Below are 25,152 nucleotides of genomic sequence, written 5' to 3' on the forward strand. Positions count from 1 at the left end.
TCCCCTGTCACACCTCCTGCTCCCCCACGTCTCCCCTGTCACACCTCCTGCTCCCCCACGTCTCCCCTCTGTCACACCTCCTGCTCCCCCACGTCTCCCCTGTCACACCTCCTGCTCCCCCACGTCTCCCCTCTATCACACCTCCTGCTCCCCCACGTCTCCCCTGTCACACCTCCTGCTCCCCCACGTCTCCCCTCTGTCACACCTCCTGCTCCCCCACGTCTCCCCTCTGTCACACCTCCTGCTCCCCCACGTCTCCCCTCTATCACACCTCCTGCTCCCCCACGTCTCCCCTCTATCACACCTCCTGCTCCCCCACGTCTCCCCTGTCACACCTCCTGCTCCCCCACGTCTCCCCTCTATCACACCTCCTGCTCCCCCACGTCTCCCCTGTCACACCTCCTGCTCCCCCACGTCTCCCCTCTGTCACACCTCCTGCTCCCCATCTTCTCCCTTCTGTCACGCCTCCTGCTCCCCCACGTCTCCCCTCTGTCACACCTCCTGCTCCCCATCTTCTCCCCTCTGTCACACCTCCTGCTCCCCATCGTCTCCCCTCTGTCACACCTCCTGCTCCCCCACGTCTCCCCTCTGTCACACCTCCTGCTCCCCCACGTCTCCCCTCTGTCACACCTCTAGCAGTTCTGTCCCTAGGATGCGACAGTTCCCTCCACACTTCCTGTATACTGTACACTGGCTCCTCCCACATGAGAGTTTGGTCACATGGGCGTGACGTCATCGTAGGTCCTTTCGCCCACTAGAATTCGGCATCTACCGCGAGCGGACGCCCAGCCTGGCGGAGTGTGGGCCGGGACATGCTCAGCATGAGAGCGCAGGAGGACGGGGAAGTGTCCAGGCCGAGCCCATGCAACGACGTCCGGCTCCCGGGGCCCCGACCAATGCGCTTGCTGGAATGGAAGGTGTCTGCGGGGACGTCGGTGCAGATCGGCTCCGTGCTGGCCCTCGGAGTTACTATCCCGGGGGCTGACGTGAAGGAGCGCCGAGCCTCACAGGACGAGGCCGGGAGGCCTCACAGAGCGCCCGAGAGGAAAGTCAAGTCGGACCGGGCCGGAGTGGTGCTGGAGCTGTGTGCGAAGCCGGGCCAGGTGGTGTGTGCGGGGTAAGAGCCTGCGGGTGCGGCGCTGACAGCCGGGTCCTGCCGCCGCGTCCTCGTGGTGCGGCTGTTTACATCAGGCCGCGGGAGCTGCTTAACCCCCTCACGGCCGCGGAGTAGTGCGCGCGGCGCTGGTGGAAACTGCGCGGCAGCCGTAAATGGCGCACGTTCACCTGCGGATGGTCCTGCCCGGCCCCCGTGTGCCGAGGGCTCCCCAGGACCGGGGGCTGCCATGTGCCGAGGGCTCCCCGGGACTGGGGTCTGTAGTCCTGGGGGGCGTGTGCCCGGTCTGGGGGGCTTTTCCTCTGCCTGTATTCCAATATGCCCTTGTTTTTCCTAAGCTTGGACTTATATTGTCTTTGATAGTGATTTAACTGGAAAATATGAAGCGCTAGCACCTAGCCTGACCCTCCTGAGCCCCATGTCTGGTGCCCCCCAATGTGCAGTGCCTGGCCCCTCACTGCCCGGATTATGGCTGATTGCTGAGTGGCTCCATCAATATGCTTTTTTTTTGTTGCTGAAAAAAGCAGCATGTCAAATTCTTTCTCCCCCCCATCTCAATAGATAAGAGGCATGAAAAAAAGCACTGTGGACCCATAGCCTTAGTGCAAGGTGTTCATTACACACCAAGTAAGTCTTGAGGAGTGTGATTTGCAAAATAAGATTTTTTATTTATTTATTTTTTTTAAATCAGTATCTCAACAATTTTCAGCCATTGCTTTGTAAATCCTAAAATCAGGCCTCAAATGCAATGCATGGTGCTGTATTACTGATGAGCCTTGTTTTATGTCCATAGGCTAAAGGCTTTGCTCACTATTAGAAAAGTGGGCCATAAACTGAGTGGGTATTCGCCCTCTAAAGGGTGCTTTACACGCTGCGACATCGCTAGCGATCTCCATAGCGATGTGACACTCCAGATCGCAGATGCGATCTGCCGAGATTGCACATAGGTCGTTTTTATAGCGCCGGTCACATGTGCGATCTCGGCAGATCGCATTTGCGATCTGGAGTGTCGCAGCGCTATCGAGATCGCTGGCGATGTCGCAGCTTGTAAAGCATCCTTAAGTCTAGAGGTGGCTCCCAACCCTGCTCCAGTCCCCGTGTTTTGGCTGCAGGGGTGACAGCATGTCAGCAGAACGCTGCCATATGCTGCCAACCTTGGCGCTGCCGCTGAACTTCGTGCACAATCACTGAGATAGTGACAGGCAGGAGCTATGATGCTCGCTGCTGACGTCACATCACTGCTCCAGCCAAAACATCGGGACCAGAGCAGTGTCTGGAGCCACCTCTGGACCTGCGGAGGAGGAATTCTTGCTATAAAGGGATCCTGTCAGGTCCCCTATGTCCTCCACCCAGCAGCATTCACACCTGACTAAATTCCCTGCCTAACCAGCCCTGTATAATGTTATTCATTTAACTCAATGGGGTGTTGCTGCCCCAGACTAGAACTTTGTATTATCACGCCCCTGTGGGGTGTCACCGCCAGCTCCTAGAGATCCCGCGCATGTGCCTCAGCTTTAGGCTATGTTCACACTAGAAAATTGATTTTTCTTAAGAAATTTCTTAAGAAATTTCTTAAGAGTGAAGGATTAGTGCACCTGCGTTAAAAAACGCACCAAAAACGCACCTGCGTTTTTGCCGCGTTTTCGGTGCGTTTTTACCGCTGGTTGCTCCCTGCGTTATTGTGCCAATTATCTATGGCAAAAAACGCAGTTAGCTGCAGAAAAGAAGTGACATGCTCATTCTTTTTCTTAAGAAAATCTACTGAAAGAATTTTCTTAAGAAAAAAACGCAGTGTGTGCACAGCTAATTTTTTTTGCCATAGGTTTTGGTGGGGAATGTCTGCAGAAAGGTTACAAGAATTTCTCAAGAAATTTCTGCAGCAAAAACGGACCCAAAACGCAGGTAAAAAACGCAGTGTGTGAACATAGCCTTAAGGCTATGTGCGCACTTTCAGTTTTCACCTGCGTTTCAGGTGCGTTTAGGATCAGTTTTGAACTGCAGCGTTTTTGTGCCCAAATGCATGCGTTTTTGGTTTTCCATTAAAGACAATGAGAATTCATGATTTCTTGTCCGCACTTTGCGTTTTCAAACGCATCTCATAATTTGCATAAATTTGGTCAAAAACCATGCGTTCAGAAAAGGACCCTGTCAATTGTTTTTGCCATTTGTGGTGCGTTTTGTTAACATTGAAGTCAATGAGAAGTAGCAAAAAGCAAGAAATATCAAAATTCCTGCGTTTTACCTGCTTTTTCATTGCAGAAAACATGCGTTTTGGACTACCATAACGCATGCTTTTTGAACATCAAAATAATGATTTGATATGTCCCTTTACACACACACATAATCCGACAATTAAATCTAAGAATAATATGCATTTATTGCTATTTTACCGATAAAATGTATATTAACGCTATAATTTTATTAAATATATCTTTTTCCATTATTTTTCCCATTAATATAGATTTGTCCCTTTTTTTCTCTTTTTTTCATTGTTTGATTATTTAATCTTTATTTAGCAGTGTTTTGATGTTGAAAACGCATCTGTGAAAACGCATGTGGAAACGCATGGAAAAAGTGCAAAAACGCATCTAAAACGCGGTAAATACGCATGCGTTTTCTGCGCTAAATTTCTGAAAAAGGCAACTTTGGCTAAATCAATTAAGGCTAAAACGTGCGTTTACAACTGCATGTAGGACGACGGAAAGTGCGCACATAGCCTAACTCACATTCTGAAGCCGGATGTATGCGTCCTGGCTACAGAGAGGTGCGCTGCGCATGAGCAGAAAACACTTCCAATCATGCCCAGTGCACCTCTCTGTAGCCAGGCCGAGTACACCCAGCTTCAGAGGCTCAATGAGAGGGAAATACCAGGAGCTGGCAGTGACATCGGTGCATGGAAATCATGCATCATGCCCACAGGGGAGTGATAACATAAAGATGGCTGACTAGTCTGGGAAGCTAACACCCCATCGACTAGTCAAAGACCTAATTAGCATCCTTTGTTTTTTTTTGTTTTTTTTTTTTAAAATTGAATTAAGTGAATAACATTACACATGGCTGGTTAGGCAGGGAATTTAGTCCTACAGATGTGACTGCTGCTGGGTTGGAGGAAATGGGGGACCTGACAGGTTCCCTTTTAAGCTACTTCTGAACTGTTTGCTACTAGATATATTTTGACAAATCGCAAATCCGGGTCTGTTCACTCTTAAATAATAATGGGAGCCTCAGTTTGGTGATTTGTGCAAAAAAAGTTTTATTCCACATTGCTTTAAAGTGAACCTGACAATTGATTTGCATTGTCTAAACCTCGGGTAGCAAGAATCACACTGCTTGCATTGTGGAAGCAGTGTATGTTTTACTTCAATACTGCAGCACGTCAGCAAAGAATATACATGGTTGCATTAAACTATCCATTTTCATGTATTCTCAGGCATAAAAATTGTCAGTCCATAAAGGACTATTCACAATAAATGAGTAACAGGTCTTCAAATGGTGACTTTTGTGAGTAGTCCCGAACAAAAGAGCAGATCTGGATGGGGGGGTAATGCAGAAGCCCCTGGATCTCTGTATACCGTCTTATTGTGATTTCTGTGGAAAAGCTTTGGCTGTCATTATACCGGTAAATGGAGGCTCTGAGTGTTACTACTGTGAGGGGTGAGAGCTAGGTTTGATTCGCGAACCGGCTCTCGGAGCAGAATGTTGCTCGTGACCCTTTTTCAGAGCTGAATGTGGGGAAGGTTTGGAAAGGTTGTGGACCTCTTCCTTAAAGTCTACCAATTCGCAGGGTTTTCCTTATATAACCTAAAGCCAGTGCTCTACTGGCACGATCAGGCTGATGCTACACATACCTGTAGTTGTCACCTCGGATGTATAGGTTTTGAAACACAAGAAAGTAAAGTTTATAAAATCATCAGCTTGAGTGACAGCAGCTGAGGATCAGATAATATCTGGAGGGGGGTGTGCAGAGTTATCCCTCCCCCTGTTAGAATTAGCATAAGTATTATACAAACGATTCACTTTTTCTCTTGCAGGACCTGTGGTGAGGTCATACCCATGTGACCAGAAGGGGCAGGGCCTCAACCTACAAAGCTGATACCATGAAGCCACGTTTTTCTGTGGCTGGGACCCTCCCACTTGGGTATGACCTCACATAGGTCCTGCAAGAGAAGTGAATTGCTTGTATAATACTTATGCTAATTCTAACAGGGGGAGGGATAACTCTGCATACCCCCCCCCCTCCAGATATTATCTGATCCTCAGCTGCTGTCACTCAATAAGCTGATGATTTTATAAACTTTACTTTCTTGGGTTTCAAAACCTAAACATCCGAGCTGACCACTAAAGGTATGTATAGAATCTGCCTGAGCTAAAGCCAGTGCTATACTGGCACTGTTATATATGAAAATCCTGGTGATTGGTTTCCTTTAAGCAGTTCACTTTAGCAATAGTATGATTTGTGGTGGTTTCTATTAGGCCCCACAAGAACTGAATCAATATCTGCAAAAAGTAGGCTCCTGAAAGTTTCCCAAAAATATGAATAATTGCTTCTGAGCTTAGAAGCCATTTAATGCCCCCTCCCAATAAATGGACGTATAAAAATAGGCTTTTACTTCATCCGTTCCCCTCTGAGCACTGAGGTTGGAGCTGTGCTTTTGTCTGCTGCGCTGTGCAAACTCTGGATGTTTGTGATCACTGGGGAGGTTGAGAATCCAGACCCTTTCCTATCTACTTGCTATTAAGAGAACAACATAAGTAACAGTGAATATTTACCATAGTTACTCTAAGTATCATAAAAAAAAAGCAGGTGCTAAACTTTCTCCAGAATTATTTAAACGACCAATAAATATACTAAAAACTTCAAATTTTTGTTACTAAAGATGCTTCTACAAGCATTGATTCATGGGGTGTACTTAATTGTTATATACTACTTCTGCATTGTGGCCTAGTTTTAGTTTATTAAATAATGATACTGTAATTTTTCATTTGGTGTTGGGGTAAAAGCATAGAATTAAAACGCACCAATCACTAGGATTTTCCTATATAACCTAAAGCATGTGCTATACTGGCACTAGATTTTATACATGCCTTTAGTGGTCAGCTCGGATGTATAGTTTTAAAATCCAAGAAAGTAAAGTTTTTAAAGTTAGCATCTTGTTGAGTGACAGCAGCTGCCGATCAGCTGATAGGTGGGGTGGGTATATCCTCTCCCCCTGTTATTTATGCAAATTCTATTATAGAATCAATTTACTTTTTGACTAGGACCTGTGCTGATGTCATACCCATGTGACCAGAAGGGGTGGGGCCTCAGCCAACAGAAAAATGTTGCTTCTTGGTATAAGCTTTGAGGGCCTCTTCTGGTCACATGGGTATGACCTCAGGACAGATCCTTCTAGTAAAAAAGTAAATCGCACTGCCCTCGGATGACACCACAGTGCAGTGTGAGAATCGCATCAGCTGACTGAGGAGATTAATCCCTCCCTTTCCTCCACAGCTGTGATCCGATCGCAGGATCGGATCACAGTATAATGACATTCAACTCACGCTCGCAGCACAGTGGGAGCCGAGGGTCATTAGCATATCACATCCGATGCGCTTACGCCCGTTTGGCGTTAGCTTCAGTCACTGTGCGCACGCTGTTTTTTTGCTGTATTTTTGTGCCTCGTTTTTTGGTGCAGTTTGTTGGCCAAAACTGGATGTCTTTCCTTCTCCCAGCAAAGTCTATGAGAATTCAGAAATGTACACATACTGTTTTGTTGTGGTTTTTTTTCTGTCAGAAGGTACAGTTTTATTGTTACCAAATTAAACTGCAGCGTGCAGACATAGCCTTACAGGGTAAAATGTTCTGCAACTTGTAAGCCTCTTGGACAAATGAATGCTGCTGTTGTATTTCATGCTGCTTATATAGCCATCATTTCCGACGTGTGCAGTTTTTACCTGTTTATTAAGCAGTCTTCCTATTAGTTATACCAATTGCATATTCAGCATTTTTTGCGTATTCAGCATATTTAAATATGATTCTAATGTTCTCACTGTAGGAGTTAATTATTAAACAGCATTTTAGGGAAATACCGATGTGACTGGAGGAAACGGATGTGATTTTTGGCTTCGGCACACCAAAGTTCAAAACGACATGATCTTGAAGACAGCAATATTGATGTAAAGCGGTGTAATCTGCTGATAAAATCTACAGCAAGCAGCCCAGTAAGTGACATTGCTGGAATCTGGGTCTCTGCTGCTCTTAGATTGTGGCGAAAACTTGACAGATACATTTTCCAAACTTGCTTAAACAGTAGGTAATTTTCTTATCACACGTTTCCTTTTGAGGGCACGGTGCCACTTACAATAGTCAATTCTGACATGTCATTTGTGCTTGGATTTCTGCAAGCCCCCATTGACTGTGTATGATTATACACTGAGGCTATGTGCCCACGGGAGAAAGTAACCGCGGATTTTGTCGCGGAAAATCAGCAGATTTTCTAGATTTTCCAGCTAAATCTGCAGGTTTACGCAAGTACTGACAGATGTTATCCTATGGGATTTGGGGCAGTGCTGTGTCCATGCTGCGGTATGTGCGGCTGCGGAATATGCTGCGGATGTCCCGCAACCGCACGTAACTGCATGTCCATTATTCATGCGGAATTATCTGCGGAATTCCCGATCCTCCGCTATGGAGATACAGGGCGGAAATTCCACACTAAATCGCATTGTTACCGCAGGTTTACCGCAACAACTCCGCAGATATTACGTAGCAATGGATAGCTGCGCATTCCGGGGAGTTGCTGCGTGGTCCTGAGGAAATACCTGCAGAAAAGTCCGCAGGTACGATCTCCCGTGGGCACAGGGCCTAATAGAGTAAGGCCCCATAGTGACCATGGCATAGGCAAAAACTGCGTGGACGTGATTTATTTTTTTCCTATAAATTGGCATGGGTTTTAAGTTGACCGTGTTCATATGGGTTTTGTGAACAGAAGAGCACTGAGCTGTTGAGAAGTGTTGTAGCTGCTCAGAGCGTGACCCCAGCTCCTCTATCGGGGCTGCCACAGGCTGAGGTTGTTCCTAGGTGCGGGAAGCCTGGAACAAAGGGTCTGTAATACAATTAGTGTGCAGACTAATGGGAAGAGCTGCATGTGTACAGAGCAGGGGAGGACGACTGTTGGGTGACAGCTTTTCTCCAGCAAAGCAGCTTGCTATACTCTGAAAACACATCTGCCTGTGTTCCCATCTGTAGCTGCAGTCTCTAGAGAGATGGGAGAAAGGGCCATTTTTGTTTTCCATGACTGCCTTTGAGGTTAGGTGGTAAACAATTGCTTCTGTAAGGAAGGGGTGTGCCCGCAGCTGAGCAGTGCCATGTGCTGCTCCAGGGAGGTTGTCTAGCACATGAGGGACAGCAAACGCTAGTGCAAGGCTCCTACCACTGAGTGTTCCCGTTTATATGTGATTCTCTGAGCTATAGAAGTGCTTATTTACTTTTTATTATGATAATTGGGACTGACCTCACAGGGAGAGGAAATGGGAGAATTTTCTAAAAGTCCATTTTCACCAAAGATCTTAAACTATATTTTTCTATTATTTCTAATTTGACTGCGCTGCTGAAGACAGTGTCTAATATGGTGATGGGCTATGCTGAAGCTGGATAGTGTTGTTTTTTTTTTTCTTTTTCTTTAAGTGATTTTTATTTATGGAAAAAAGGTTATTGTACTTAAAGGTACCGTCACACTAAGCAACATCACTAGCAACATCGCTGCTGAGGCACAACTTGCTAGCGATGTTGCTGTGTGTGACATCCAGCAACAACCTGGCCCCTGCTGTGAGGTCGTTGGTTGTTGCTGAATGTCCTGGACCATTTTTTAGTTGTTGCTCTCCCGCTGTGAAGCGCAAATCGCTGTGTGTGACAGCGAGACAGCAACAACTAAATGTGCAGGCAGCAGGAGCCGGCTTCTGCGGACGCTGGTAACCAATGTAAATATCGGGTAACCAAGAAGCCCTTCCCTTGGTTACCCGATATTTACCTTCGTTACCAGCATCCGCCGCTCTCAGCTGCCAGTGCCGGCTCCCTGCTCCCTGCACACGTAGCTGGAGTACACATCGGGTAATTAACCCGATGTGTACTGTGGCTAGGAGTGCAGGGAACAGGGAGCCGGCACTGGCAGTGTGAGAGCGGCGGATGCTGGTAACGAAGGTAAATATCGGCTAACCAAGGGAAGGGCTTCTTGGTTACCCGATGTTTACCGAGGTTACCAGCGTTCGCAGAAGCCAGCTGCCTGCACACGTAGCAGAGTACACATCGGGTAATTAACCTGATGTGTACTGTGGCTAGGTATGCAGGGAGCCAGCGCTAAGCGGTGCGCGCTGATAACCAAGGTAAATATCGGGTTGGTTACCCGATATTTACTCTAGTTACCAAGCGCAGCTTCCACGTGTAGCGACGCTCCAGCGATTCCCTGCCAGGTCAGTTTGCTGGTGGGATCACTGGAGCGTCGCTTAGTGTGACATCTCACCAGCGACCTCCTAGCAACTTACCAGCGATCCCTATCGGGTTGTATCGTTGTTGGGATCGCTGGTAAGTTGTTTAGTGTGACTGGGCCTTAAGAGTTCATTGTCCTTAAAGGGAACCTGTCAGCAGAAATTTCGCAATAAACCTAAAAGATTCCCTTTCTGCAGCTCCTGGGCTGCATTCTAGAAAGGTTCCTGTTGCTATTGTGCCCCCTTGGAGACCTAAATAAATACTTTATAAATTCTTACCTTTTTGTATGCAAATCTTTTTTTATGGTGACGGGGGGCTTGCGTCCGTTATTCTCCCTCCTGCCGCTTTACGCCATTCCCCCATTGCTCACTTCCATACCTGAGGACGCCGTCCAGTGCTCCCGAGGTCTCGCGCATGCCCAGTGCCACTCTCGCGGGACTGAGCACTGTGCACAGTGTGACCGCTGGTGACGTGATTGCGCAGGCGTGAGATTATGGGCGGCGCTGTGATTATCAGCAGCGTCATCCAAGTACCCGCCCGTAATCTCGTGCCCGCGTTTTTCACTCTGCCTCCACCGTTATGCGGTTATGATCGGTTGTGTGCTGCTCCTCCCATCTATTTCCTGCTCCAGGGAAAGATGGGTAATAGGTGACTTGGGTTCATATTGCCAGCACTTGCGCATAACGGTGGAGGCAGAGTGAAAGGCACGGGCACGAGATTATGGGCGGGTACTTGGATGGCGCTGCTGATGACAATCACAGCGCCGGCCATAATCTCACGCCTGCGCAACACATCACCAGTGGTCACACTGTGCACAGTGCTCAGTCCCGTGAGAGTGGCACTGGGCATGCGCGAGACCTCGGGAGCACTGGGTGGCGTCCCTCAGGTATGGAAATGAGCAATGGGGGATGGCGTAAAGCGGCAGGAGGTCGACTAACGGACACAAGACAGCCCACCCCCGTGACCATAAAAAAAGATTTGCAGACAAAAAGGTAAGAATTTATAAAGTATTTATTTGGGTCTCAAAGGGGGCCTTTAAAGGGAACCTGGCCCCCGGAAGTCTAAGGGTATGTGCGAACGTTGCTTTTTACCTGCTTTTTACCTGCTTTTTTGCTGCTTTTTCTTCTGCGCTGTTTAATGCCAAAATGGATGTGTTCTTCTATTCAAGCAAAGTCTATGGGAATTTGGGCTTCTTGTTCACACTATGTTGTTCAAAATGCTGCCTTTTTGTGGCAGAACTTTGGTCAAAAACTCAGCTTTTCAAAGAAGCAACATGTCAATTGTTTTTGCCATTTGGGTTTTGCACTGCAAAGCTGAGTTTTTGACCAAAGTTCTGCCACAAAAAGGCAGCATTTTGAACAACATAGTGTGAACAAGAAACCCAAATTCCCATAGACTTTGCTTGAAAAGAAGAACACATCCATTTTGGCATTAAACAGCGCAGAAGAAAAAGCAGATAAAAAGCAACGTGCGCACATACCCTAATACTCACCTAACGGTCGGTGCAGAGCAGACTGGTCGGATAGGCGTCTCCGTTTTCTGGGTCCTGCGCCTCCTCTTTCACCCATCTTTGTCCTCCTTCTGAAGCTAGTGTGGATGACGCGTTCTACGTCATCTATACTAGCACAGTGAGGTCCTGAGCAGGCGCACTTTGATTTGCCCTCCCCCAATATTATTTTTTTATTTTTTTTTATTTTTTTTACCTCTAAAGTTGGGGAGCATCTTATAATCCAGTGTGTCTTATAAAACGAAAAATATGGTAATTTTATTTTAGATTTTGATGTTTTGATTTATCTTTCATATTTTGATAGATCAAGCCTTTCTGAACTTGATAATACCGAATACGTGTTTTTTTTTTAGCGGAGTAAAAGGGGGCTAATATGAACTTCATTTTTTTTTAAAAAAAAAATATAAAACACTAAAAAAAAAACTTTTTTAGGAGACTTTGTACTATCCAATTGCTTTTGCTGTTCAGGGCGATGCTTCAGCATTGCTCTGAACAGCAGAAATGCTGATCTTCTGTGAGTAGTGCCGATGCTTTGCCGTCATTCACAGTAAGCACGTCATCACAGTGACTGGTCATCAGCCGACCTCACCCCATGATCGCGTCATGTGGCCCCTGATGGTGGCAGAGAACAGCACGATCTCCACCGGAGGGAGGCGACTTAGGACGTATCTATGCCATAGGTCGTAAATGAGTTAAAGATGACACATTTCCTTTGTAATATATGTATATGTGTGTATATATATATATATATATATATATATATATATATATATATATATATATATATATATATATATATATATATATATATATATATATATATATATATATATATATATATATATATATATATCTCTCTATCTCTTTATTTTCATGACTCTCAAAATTGTAGGTTCACATTGAAGGCATCAAAACTATGAATTAACACACGTGGAATGAAATACTTAACAAAAAAGTGTGAAACAACTGAAAATATGTCTTATATTTTAGGTTCTTCAAAGTAGCCACCTTTTGCTTTGATTACTGCTTTGCACACTCTTGGCATTTTCTTGATGAGCTTCAAGAGGTAGTCACTGGAAATGGTCTTCCAATGGTCTTGATAGAGTTCCCAGAGATGCTTAGCATTTGTTGGCTCTTTTGCCTTCACTCTGCGGTCCAGCTCACCCCAAACCACCTCGATTGGGTTCAGGTCTGGTGACTGTGGAGGCCAGGTCATCTGGCGTAGCACCCCATAACTCTCCTTCTTACTCAAATAGCCCTTACACAGCCTGGAGGTGTGTTTGGGGTCAATGTCCTGTTGAAAAATAAATGATGGTCCAACTAAACGCAAACCGGATGGAATAGCACGTCGCTGCAAGATGCTGTGGTAGCCATGCTGGTTCAGTATGCCTTCAATTTTGAATAAATCCCCAACAGTGTCACCAGCAAAGCACCCCCACACCATCACACCTCCTCCTCCATGCTTCACGGTGGGAACCAGGCATGTAGAGTCCATCCGTTCACCTTTTCTGCGTCGTACAAAGACACGGTGGTTGAATCTAAAGATCTCAAATTTGGACTGATCAGACCAAAGCACAGATTTCCACTGGTCTAATGTCCATTCCTTGTGCTCTTTAGCCCAAACAAGTCTCTTCTGCTTGTTTCTTGACCTTAGCAGTGGTTTTCTAGCAGCTATTTTACCATGAAAGCCTGCTGCACAAAGTCTCTTAATAGTTGTTCTAGAGATGTGTCTGCTGCCAGAACTCTGTGTGGCATTGACCTGGTCTCTAATCTGAGCTGCTGTTAACCTGCGATTTCTGAGGCTGGTGACTTGGATAAACTTATCCTCCGAAGCAGAGGTGACTCTTTGTCTTCCTTTCCTGGGGCGGTCCTCATGTGAGCCAGTTTCTTTGTAGCCTTTGATGGATTTTGCCACTGCACTTGGAGACACTTTCAAAGTTTTCCCAATTTTTCGGACTGACTGACCTTCATTTCTGAAAGTAATGATGACCACTCGTTTTTCTTTACTTAGCTGCTTTTTTCTTGCCATAATACAAATTCTAACAGTCTATTCAGTAGAACTATCCGCTCTGTATCCACTAGTCTTCTGCACAACACAACTAATGGTCCCAACCCCATTTATAAGGCAAGAAATCCCACTTATTAAACCTGACAGGGCACACCTGTGAAGTGATAACCATTTCTGGTGACTACCTCTTGAAGCTCATCAAGAGAATGCCAAGAGTGTGCAAAGCAGTAATCAAAGCAAAAGGTGGCTACTTTGAAGAACCTAGAATATAAGACATATTTTCAGTTGTTTCACACTTTTTTTTATTATTTCATTCCACATGTGTTAATTCATAGTTTGATGCCTTCAATGTGAATCTACAATTTTCAGTCATGAAAATAAAGAAAACTCTTTGAATGAGATGGTGTGTCCAAACTTTTGGTCTGCACTGTATATATGTATTATATGATCATATTTTACATTTTAAAATTACAAAAGAAGGCACTGGCGCAATGCAAAAGCTTGGGCACCAATGTAGATTTGTGTGATCAGTTAACTTTGTCCGACTTTAATTAGCCTGTTAGGGTTATGGTTTGTTCACTATCATCGTTAGAAAGGCCGGGTGATGCAAATTTCACAGCTTTATAAAAACCCAGCCTCCTCTAACACTGTTCCAAAAACAGCAGCTTTGGGTTCTTATCAGGTAACTAGTACTTTGAAATGGTGGAGGCCCACAAAGCAGGAGAACTGACAGGCTACATTCACACGACCGCCCCGTTTTTGCGTCTGCAAAAAATGTCCTGTTTTTCCACGGACATCGGTATTCGTTCCGTTCCGTATATGGTCCATGGGCCTTCCGTGTGTTTTGCAAAAACGGAGGCAGCTAGAAAAATAGCTGCAGGGATAGCAAGATGCGAAAGACTTTTATATAATGTTCCACTCACCTGCATTATGTAATCTTGCACCATTTAGTGCCTTTCATATGGCACTAAAGAATGTTTAGCCTTGTATTTAACGAAAAAAATAAATAATTGAGAAAACCAACATGGAGTACCCACCCAAATTGTTTCACCAGCCAAGGTAACGCGGATAGCTGCGGTCTAGTATTCTCAGTCTAGGGAGGTCCATGGTTATTGGACCTAGCCTATAGCAGGCTGCAGCTGCCCCAGAAGTGGTTCTTCCATTAGATGCGCCAATCCTGGCGCTTTGCCCCCAGCGCATCTTGTTGCTCTGACGCGGTGGCAAACAGAGTGATATATGGTTGATACCAGATGTGTAATGTCACCTGGCATCAAGCCCTTCGCTTAGTGATGTCACGGGGTCTATCAGATACCCAGTCAGTAATAAAAAAAAAACGACTTTTTATTTGGAAAAACACTTCCCAACACATTCCCTCTTTCACCAATTTCTTGAAAAGAACAATCCAATCCGGGTCCGGTGTAATCCAATAAGGGGGTCTCACGACGATCCATACCATAGTCACTGCCCCAGTCAATGAGGAACAGAATGTTCCCCATTGGCTAGGAGAGCAGTGCAGTGACCTGAGCGAGCATCAGTCGGTCAGCCCAGGTCATCGCAGGGCATAACGAAGGCCGAGGTAAGGAGGTTAGCTAGGTACATTACCTGCAGTGATAAATGCCGCTGAACTCATGACGTCAGCGCTAGTTACGGAGTTCAATGACAACTGCGTTTACAAGCGAAGTGGCCTTTGACGTCACCGCTAGTCAGTCTCGGGCTGCCCGCGAGGTGATGTGAGAACGCACCAGGTATAGAAGTCACTGATGAGCGCTGACGTCATCATCACCACAGGTAATGAACTTTACTAACCTCCTGACAGCAACGCTCATCATTTTTGCGGCTGCTGACACGCTGCAGGGCGGGCGGCTGCTGACATGCTGCAGGGCGGGCGGCTGCTGACATGCTGCAGGGCGGGCGGCTGCTGACATGCTGCAGGGCGGGCGGCTGCTGACATGCTGCAGGGCGGGCGGCTGCTGACACGCTGCAGGGCGGGCGGCTGCTGACACGCTGCAGGGCGGGCGGCTGCTGACACGCTGCAGGGCGGGCGGCTGCTGACACGCTGCAGGGCGGGCGGCTGCTGACACGCTGCAGGGCGGGCGGCTGCTGACACGCTGCAGGGCGGGCGGCTGCTGACACGCTGCAGGGCGGGCGGCTGCCAGTGGAGCGGGATACAGACTGCAGGGGCACCCAACGGAAGTCACACAGAAGTGCTCCCGTGTGACTTCTGGGCATTTTGCGGACCCTATGACTTGTATTAAGTCACAGTCCGCAATTACGGAACAGAATAGGACATGTTCCATAATAACGGAACGGATATACGGCATCCGATGTGTTTTTTTTTTTTTTTTGTTTTTTTTTTTTTTTTTTTTGTAGGATCGGATGCACACGGAAGTGCTTACTTGTGCCTTCCGATCCTATACAAAAGACATCGAAAAGATGGTGTTGTCAAACAGGAACTGACCAGGACAAACGGAACAGTCGTCTGAGTCGTTAAGGCCTCTTTCACATATCAGTTTTTTTGCCATAGAAAAACTGATCCGTTGTATTTTTTGTGTGTGTGTGTATAAGGCCATTTGGTAGTGAAAACCGATGTGAAGACATCCCAAAAGAGAGAGATTTTTTTTTTTTTTTGTGACCAGAAGTGAATTTACAAAAAAACGGATCCATCGCCTGATTCCGTCATTTGATGGATGACGATAGATCTGACGCCGATATGCTTCCATTGTGTAAAAAAAAAAAAAAAAAATGGACGGCACCTTCCGTTTTTTCGCCGGTCACAAAAAAACGTTCCTTTGGACGTTGCTTCTGGCAGCCGCATTGACCATTTTTGCTGGATCCATCGTATGACAGATGAAACGTGAGGCCATGCGTCGCAATCCGGCGCTAATACAAGTCTGAGAAAAAAACGGATCAGGCGCCGGAACAGTTTTTTTCCCCAATTCACCGAATTGTGCCTGATGGCAAAAAACTGATGTGTGAAAGAGGCCTAACAGGAACAGTGGAAGACAAAACTAAATTTCTATGACTGCTGCTTGTAGGATTGCTAGAGGTGTAAATCAGAACCCTCACTTAACTGCAAAAGACCTTCAGGAAGATTTAGCAGACTCTGGAGTTGTGGTACATTGTTCTACTGTTCAGACACACCTGCACAGATATTGCCTTCATGGAAGAGTCATCACAAGAAAACCTCTCCTGCTTCCTCACTATAAAATTCAGCATCAGAAGTGTCCTGTGGAACTATGAGGTTAAAATAGAACTCTTTGGCCACAATGATCAACAGTATGTGTGGAGAAAAAAAGGCACAGAATTTCAAGAAAAGAATATCTCGACAACTATTAAGTACGGAGAGGGAGCAATCATGCTTTGGGGTTGTGTTGCAGCCAATGGCACCTGGAACATTTATTTTACGGGTAGAGGCAAGAATGGATTTAATGAAATTTCAACAAAATCTTGAAGCAAAATTAACAACATCTGAAAGAAAAGCTGAATTTGAAAAGAGGATGTCAAAATTCACAATAGACGACCTCAGAAGGGACAAGCTGAAGGTTTTACAATGGCCCTCACAGTTCCCTGATCTGAACATCATTGAAAATCTGTGGCTAGACCTCAAAAGAGCAGTGCATGCAAGATGGCCTAGGAATCTTACAGGACTGGAAGACTTCTCCAAAGAAGAATGGATGAAAATCCCTCAAACAAGAAGTGAAAGACTCATGGCTGCTACAGAAAGCATTTACAAGCTGTGATACTTACTGAAGAGGATGCTACTAGGTACTAACCATGCAGGGTGCCCATACTTTTGCATTGGCCCATTTTTGTTTTCATATTTACATTTTAATTTTTTTAAATAAAATATAAAGGAAATGTGTCATTTTTAACTTTATGCCTATTAAGAGAATTTCATCTTAAACCTGCTTAACTGTTCACAAGAACAGTCATTTTGACCAGGGTGCCCAAACTTTTGCATGCCACTGTATAATAATCCTGCTTGAAAGGTTATATACATGTCCAAAACTGTTGAGCGGCTTTCCTTTTATGGGGCCTTTTAAATTTCTACCGTACTGGAAAAAAAATAGGACCAGAAAATTACAATAAAGGAGACGTCACAAAAACAGTTTGTAAAAATCCTCCAAAAACAACCAGAGGCCAAAACTGTTGGATGAAAACTCTCAGAAAATTACCCGAAAATGACAAGACAATTAGAGAAGATAAAAATATCAGCTCCTGAAGTATCTAAGACTAGTGTCCCTTGTTATGCGTGCAGTGTATGCAATCCAGTGTTTGTTTTTTTTCTTGTTTCTTTTTTTTACAGCAGCTTTTAATAATTTACAAGACCTTTTACGGTTTTATAAATTACATTGCAATTCTGTAGCAGTAAAAATTGGATACTATACTGTGGCACTTTATTTTTTTCTTTTTACACCCATATACTTGGATAGGTGAGTCTCATCCAATTTCTGGAGGCAAAATGATTTGTGCTGTTTTTTTTTTTTTTTGTTTTTTTTTTTTTTGTTTTGTTTTTTTTCCATGTACAGATTGTATTGTCGGTGAAAAAAAAACAAATAGCATTGGTCCCAGTGCCATTCGTTTTTTTTTTTTTTTTTTTTTGTTTTACACTGATACCATTTGGACTGAAAATTTGGTCACATGGCTGAGTGCTATATACGAAAGATATAAGACTATAGGCAATGGCTTAGTCAATTTTTCATGAAAAACCCCTTAAGGCTATGTGCGCACAGTGCGTTTTTCGCGACGTTTTTGCGCGTTTTTCGGGTGCGTTTTTGGCCTCAAAACTGCAGGACTTTGCTTCCCCAGCAAAGTCTGAGTTTTCATTTTTGCTGTCCGCACACATCTGTTTTTTTTACCTGCGTTTTTGAGTTAAAAAAAAAAAAATGGACATGTCAGTTCTTTCCTGTGTTTTTCTGCGTTTTCCCCCTATGCAATGCATTTGAAAAACGCAGCAAAACGCAGAGATCAAAAACGCAGCAAAACGCAGCCAAAAACACACCAAATCGCGGCAAAAAACGCATGCGTTTTTTGATGCGTTTTTTCGACGCAGGTGCGTTTTTTGTGCGTTTTTGGCGGCCTAAAACGCACAAAAACGCAGCGTCAAAAAGACGCAGTGTGCGAACCTAGCCTAAATGTGTAATGGTCCGTCTAGCCCATTGGTAGACTTTTACCAATAATGTGGTATGCAATGACTCACTGAGTAATGATTACCTTAGGGTAAGGTAAAGGTATGTGCGCACGTTGCGTAAATACATGCAGTTACGCTGCGCTTTGTAGCGCAGCGTAACTGCATGCGTCCTGCGTCCCCTGCACAGTCTATGGAGATTGTGCAGGGGCCGTGCGCACGTGGCGTTTAAGAGCGCAGCGCTTCGGCTACTGCCGAAGCGCTGCGTAAAAAGAAGTGACATGTCCCTTCTTTCCTGCGCTTTGCCGGCAGCTCCTGCTCTGTCTATGGGAGGAGCTGCAGGCAGAGCGCATGGAATCGGCGCTCACTACGGACATTTCTGCAGCGATCTAAAGCGCACATGTGCTCTTCAGATCGCTGCAGAAATTTCTGCAATGACTGTACGCAACGTGCGCACATAGCCTAACACTCCACAGATTTCCTGTAGAGAGTTGCAACTGCCTCTTGTTTTCTGAAATGCCCCATTGAGATGAATATCGTTTTTCGGACAGGAATTTCTGCAACATTCTATGGCATGGGAATTCACCTCCACTTTGATTTCCCCAGCTGGTCTCTGTGTCCTGTTTTGACATGGACACCTGACTCAATCAGCCATGCTTCCTTGTCAAAATGAATAATTACTGTACAGTGGAGCTGGAAGGCAGGGATTTAAGAAAAGTTTTTTTTTTTTGTTTTTTTTTATAGCATTTGAGATATACAGTGTGTTTACCCATATCCTGTCCACCGCCATTAACTTGAGAACGGTGGCAGCTATAGGCATAGAAGTGTTGTCTAGGTATAGTAAAGTAGTCATGCACTACACAATGAAACCACCTATAGCGCCACCTGGTGGAAAACAACGGAGTTAGCATTTTTATCTTGAAAAACAGAACGAGATAGAGAAAAAAAGTGAATTAAAAAATTGTAGGGCATCATCAATTCAATACGAATCAACACCTTACATACCGAAATGCTATGATATGAAACCCATGACTCCCCTCCCCCAAAACATTGAATGCTGGTCACACATATGGCGCTCATTTAACTTTGATGCTCAAAGTGGCTACCATCAGCTGCAATGCACATCTGGACTCTGGACAGCATACTGTATCTTGCTGCACATTGTGCAATATGGTAGGTGACACGTTTGCACAAGCATCTGTGATACGTCGTAGGTCCTGCAATGTTGGTGGAGGGGTCGCATACACCTGCTGTTTGATGTGACCTCACAGAAAGAAGTCCAATGGGGTCAGGTCAGGTGAGTGTGGAGGCCACTCCCCACAGTCACCATACCCAATGACTTGTAGGAAGAGGTCTCCATGAGGTATCGCGTCACGCCCGCAGCCTTGTGAGTTTTACACGTTCTAATCATAGCATTTCTGTATGCAATGTGTCGATTCGTATTGAATTGATGATGCCCTACAACTTTGTAATTCCTTTTTTTTTCTCTATCTCGTTCCCTTTTCGAGATAAAAAATGCTAACTCCGTTGTTTTCCACCAGGTAGCGCTATGGGTGGTTTCATTGTGTAGCTCATGGCTACTTTACTATACCTAGACACCACTTCTATGTGCCTATAGCTGCCGCCGTTCTCAAGTGAATGGCGGTGGACACACTGTGTGTGTGTGTGTGTGTATATGTATAGAGATATCTCTATCTATATATAGATAGATATTTATTAATCTTTAAGGAGCTGAAGAACCCCTTTAAATGTCATTTTCTGATCTTATATACTTTTTATTTCTTGCTCAGTCTATTGGAAGATTAGTGTATTTTATACCACAGTATGCTAGTTGGCACTTGTCTTTGGGTTATTTCTACAGAAAGATTTTTCTGGCCTGACATTCTCTTAATGTTGTCTTTTTTTTTCTGTTTGTGTGCTCACAGGGGTATTTTGGTAAGGTTATCCAGTTGTAGCCATCCCGTGGTTATGAAGGGCTTGTGTGCCGAATGTGGCCAAGACTTAACACAGTAAGTAAGAAACTTTTCTTTAACTTGTAGCCGACTTACTCCAGCCATCTAGCAGCAGCAAGTTGGGTCCTCGTCTGTGCTTTCCATGCTGCATTCTTCTCACATCACCAAGTTTCTGCCTCTATAACAGAGTTGCTTCAAATTCCCAAATGGTTAAAATTAGAGTTGAGCGAGTTCCTAACTTCATACTCTATACCGTATTTTTCGGACCATAAGACACACTTTTTTTCCCCCCAAATGTTGGGGGAAAGTTGGGGGTGCGTCTTATGGTCTGACTGTGGCTGCGGGGAATGAGGTGCTGCGGTGGAGCGGGTCATCAGGGGCACGAGCAGGCTGTAGCAGCCTGCTGTGACCACGTGGGCCCGCTCATTACATATGCACGCCCATCCTCCCGCCCATCTCTCAGCGCTGAAGCCGGCACTGACAGGTGGGCGGGAGGATGAGCTGGGACGCGCGCATAGTAAAGAGCTGGTCCGCATGATCACCCCTGGCAATTACAGCCTGGAGTGATCATGTGCGGCTGTATTCACTGCCCCCCGCGCTGATGATGACGCGCGGGGGGCAGTGAATACAGCCGCACCGTGCAGTGAATCAGTACACTCACCCGTCCCCGTGTGTGGAGCTGTCCCCCTGCTGCACACGATGTCTTCCTGTCTGTGCCGGTCAGCTGATCGGCACAGACAGGAAGACATCGCGTGCTGCGGGGGAACGGCCACACACACACACACACACACACACACACACACACACACACACACACACACACACACACACACACACACGTCAGTGGTGCAGAGAGGAAGATGATCGGCTGCAGGGAGTGAGGAAAAGGTGAGTATAAACGTTTGTGTTTTTTTTTTTCTCTGTGCTATAGGATACAGGCCATATACCAGGATGGTATATGAGCACGATGGGGGCATATAGCAGGATGGGAGTATATGAGCAGGATGGATGGGGGGGTATATGAACAGGATGGGAGTATATGAGCAGGATGGATGGAGGGTATATGAACAGGATGGGGGAATATGAGCAGGATGGATGGAGGGTATATGAGCAGGATGGATGGAGGGTATATCAATAGGATAGGGGTATATGAACAGGATGGGGGTATATGAGCAAGATGGGGGGTATATGAGCAGGATCATATACAAGGCAGGAGGATCATTACCAGGATGGGGTACCTTAGTAGAGAATTTGGGGACATTACCCCCATAACAGTGTCAGCAGCAGATCCTCACCCCATAAGTGTCATGACCACATTTTTTTGCTTAAAGTTTTATTTTCCTATTTTCCTCCTCTAAAACCAGGGTGCGTCTTATAGTCCGAAAAATACTGTACTTGTAACGAGTACTGTGTAATACTTGCATAATTTTTCCGAATAGCGGGTGCAATGCAAGTGAATAGGGAAAAACTCTCAAAGTAACGAGTAACCCATATTCCGCACTATTCGCTACTCGCACGAATAGTACGGCATTCGGGTTACTCGTTACTTTGCGAGTATTTCCCGTTGACTTGCATTGCACACACTATGTGGAACGAATAGGCGAGTAGTAGACAGTACTTGTTATGAGTATAGTGAGTACGAATAGTTAGGTGCTCGCTCAACTCTAGTTAAAATAGTACAGCGTAGTCAAAATCCATCCAAAATCACAACTCCCAAAAAATGGTTCAATATAAAATAGAAAACATATTTAAAGGTAACCTGTCCGATCACCTCTGCCCTCCAACCTGGCAGCATTCACATTTGCACGTCAAAATTCCCTTCTTAACCAGCCCTGTATAACAATTCTCTAAAATCAATGTTTTAAAAAGCATTTATTACCTCTGCAACTTTGGACCATGACTAGTCAAAGGTGCGTTATTTCCCCAGATCAGTCTGTCATCTTTACACATAATCACGCCCCTGAAGGCGAGACAACATGATTTCTGTGAGTCGGCATCATCGCAGCTCCTGGAAATCTTGTGCATGCTCCTGGCTGATTTCCACAGTGTCGGTATGCCTTTCAAGCTTGGTGTACACGTCTATCCTTCAGAGAGGTGCACTGTGCACGATCAGTAGTGCAGAAGCTATTTCCTGATCATGCGCAGTGCGCCACTCTGAAGCCAGGAGCATGCGCACGATTTCCAGGTGTTGGCTAGGACGCTGGCTCATGCAAGCCATGTTATCACACCCTCAGGGGCCTGATAACATGGAAAGAGGGATGACTAGTCTGGGGAAGCAACGCCCCTTTGTATAGTCATGGCACGAATTTCCACACCAAAAAAATGAGGTAATAAATATTTTGGGTTTTTTTTTATTTTTTTTTTTATACATTTGATTTTAGAGAATGACATGCAAATGTGACTGCTGCTGGCTTACTGCTTAGGCCTAAGACACATGGCGTGAAAATCTGAGCAAGTGGGATGCGATGAAAACCATAATAATTGCAAGAATCACAGAAAACCAGTTTCAATTTGGAAAATTATTTTTTTTTTTAATCAGATCTTTTTTTATTAAACCCAGGTACAAGGGTACAAAACAGATATGTAATCATTGCATAACACATGTACTTTATCATAGTAAGCTGAACATCATCATATTATGCAGGGCTATACAATTTCTCCTCATACATATTTATATTATTTTGGTTTTCCATGAACTAATCAATTAAACAACTTAACATCATTAAGATAACTAATTCATTAAGGATAACATTTTTCTATGTCTGTCCCGGAAAATAAAATTTTTACATTAACAAACCTAAATTATGTAAGTCATACATGCAAAATGTACTAACCAGGTGAGCTTGTAGAGCGAAGAGTCCACCTGACCTAGGTCAGTAGACTGCAAACATGTAGAAAACCTACGGTGTCCCCGGGATTCAATACACTTCAATATATTCCAGTGGTTCTGAGACTTTTTGTTTTTCTTTGACATGTACTTCATATAAGGCTGGGGCCACACGGGGACTACTGCGATCCCCTTGCATGAGACTCTGCTCGTGCTGGCAGTACAGCAGAGCCGAGTCTCATGCTTGTGTCCTTGCAACTGAGGTCCGTTCGTGCGAGCAGACCTCAGCTGCGGGGGGCGGGCCGGCACTCAGGAGGGGAGGGAGGGATTTCTCTCCCTCTCGCCTGTGTAGCCGGCTATAGACATTCTCGCTCTGCACGCACGGTACACCGATGTACCGCGAGTGCAGTGCGATTTTTCTCTCGCCCCATTCACTTGAATGGGTGCGAGAGAAAGAGTCTCGGATTACAATCGCAGCATGCTGCGATTGTTTTCTCGGTCCGATTAGGGCTGAGAAAATAATCGCTCATGTGTGCTGTCACACAGGCTAGAATTGGTCCGAGTGGAATGCGATGTTTCTTTTTCGCTCCTAATTGGGAGACCCAGACAATTGGGTGTATAGCTACTGCCTCCGGAGGCCGCACAAAGTACTACACTTAAAAGTGTAAGGCCCCTCCCCTTCTGGCTATACACCCCCCCCGTGGGAGCACGGGTCCCTCAGTTTTTGCTTTGTGCGAAGGAGGTCAGACACACACGCATAGCTCCACTGTTTAGTCAGCAGCAGCTGCTGACTATGTCGGATGGAAGAAAAGAGGGCCCATTCTAGGGCCCCCAGCATGCTCCCTTCTCACCCCACTTTCTGTCGGCGGTGTTTGTTAAGGTTGAGGTACCCATTGTGGGTACGGAGGCTGGAGCCCACATGCTGATTCCTTCCCCACCCCCATTAGGGCTCTGGGTGAAGTGGGACTTTACCGGTCTCCAGGCACAGGAGACTGTGCTCCATCCGCAGCCCCTGGAGAAGCCGCTGGATATGGAGCTGAGTATCGTCAGGGACATGGCCCTGCTCCGTCAAGGTACTCTGTGTCCCCGTGCATACGCGCGCACACCGCAGCATTGCTGGGTGTGTTAGTGCGCCGGGGACATCAGCGCTGCTGCGCTTGTGCCATTTCCTCACTACAGCTCGGCTGAGTGGGTAGACCAGGGCGAACGGTCGCGCCGGCCGCTGGGGTCAGTCGCACTGTGACACGGCTGGGACTTGTGGTGCGCCGGGGACTTCCGCGCTGGCCATGCATATATCTCGGCCGCGCTTATTACTACAGTCCCCGGCTTTTGCGGCCTAGTTCGTCTCGTGCCCGCCTCCGCACCTGCCAGTCAGGAGGAGGGCGGGACGCTGTACAGAGCATCAGCACTGAGGGCTGGAGTCTTTTTTACATACTCCAGCCCTCACACTAGGCACAGGGGGACGCAGTTTCCCGCACTTTTGTCTGTGGCACGCCCACGGTCCGCCCCTCTTCATAGGACGCCGGCAGCCATTCCTGCCTGCACGCTGAGCTGCAGAGGGGAGACGGGGAGACCCAGACACGGGATTCTACGGCCTCATACCCGCTGTTCAGCGGGCGGTAAGCAGCCCTCAGGGCTCTCCCCCACTTGTGCCGTTTTGTGTACCTGGTATTTTGTGTTTGCAAATACTGACACTGTACGGTCGCTGGTGTTCTCGGCTATATACCCTCCTAGATTACAAGGAGGCAACAGCATGTCGTCCGCAAAACGCAAGGGTGCCAAGGCACAGACGTTATATGCTGCCTGTACCGCATGTGGGGCTGCTCTACCGGCAGGTTCCACTGACCCCCATTGTGTGCAGTGCTCGGCCCCTGTGACACTTGCACAGCCGGGGCCTCTGCTAGACGTGACCCAGGGTGTACCACCTGTGAATGCTGTCCAGGTGACAGGAACGGAGTTTGCAGCTTTTGCTGACAGATTGTCTATGACTATGTCTAAAATTCTTGAAACATTGCAGTCTAGACCAGTGACTCAGACCACGGACACTGTTGAATCATTGCTCCCTGGTCCCCCTCAGCTGGAACACTTCCGTGCTCCGGGGGGGTCACACGCACCCCAGGGTGACGTCTCTGACTCGGACGACAGTCCCAGA

The 25,152-nt window shown here is 46.1% G+C and overlaps 1 protein-coding gene across 1 annotated transcript in view; it reads left to right on the forward strand.

The window, feature by feature from the left end:
• The first annotated feature begins 728 nt into the window (after positions 1-728).
• The window catches only part of CTDP1 (CTD phosphatase subunit 1), a 244,547-nt gene continuing 220,123 nt past the window's right edge, over positions 729-25,152 (forward strand). The window contains exons 1-2 of the mRNA XM_075314659.1: positions 729-1,117; positions 20,147-20,230. Of these exons, the coding sequence (XP_075170774.1) occupies positions 813-1,117; positions 20,147-20,230 (389 nt within the window). The 5' untranslated portion in view covers positions 729-812. The remainder of the gene's footprint in view (positions 1,118-20,146; positions 20,231-25,152) is intronic.

This window comes from Anomaloglossus baeobatrachus, chromosome 6 (genome assembly GCF_048569485.1).
Source record: "Anomaloglossus baeobatrachus isolate aAnoBae1 chromosome 6, aAnoBae1.hap1, whole genome shotgun sequence".
NCBI classification, from domain to species: domain Eukaryota; kingdom Metazoa; phylum Chordata; class Amphibia; order Anura; family Aromobatidae; genus Anomaloglossus; species Anomaloglossus baeobatrachus.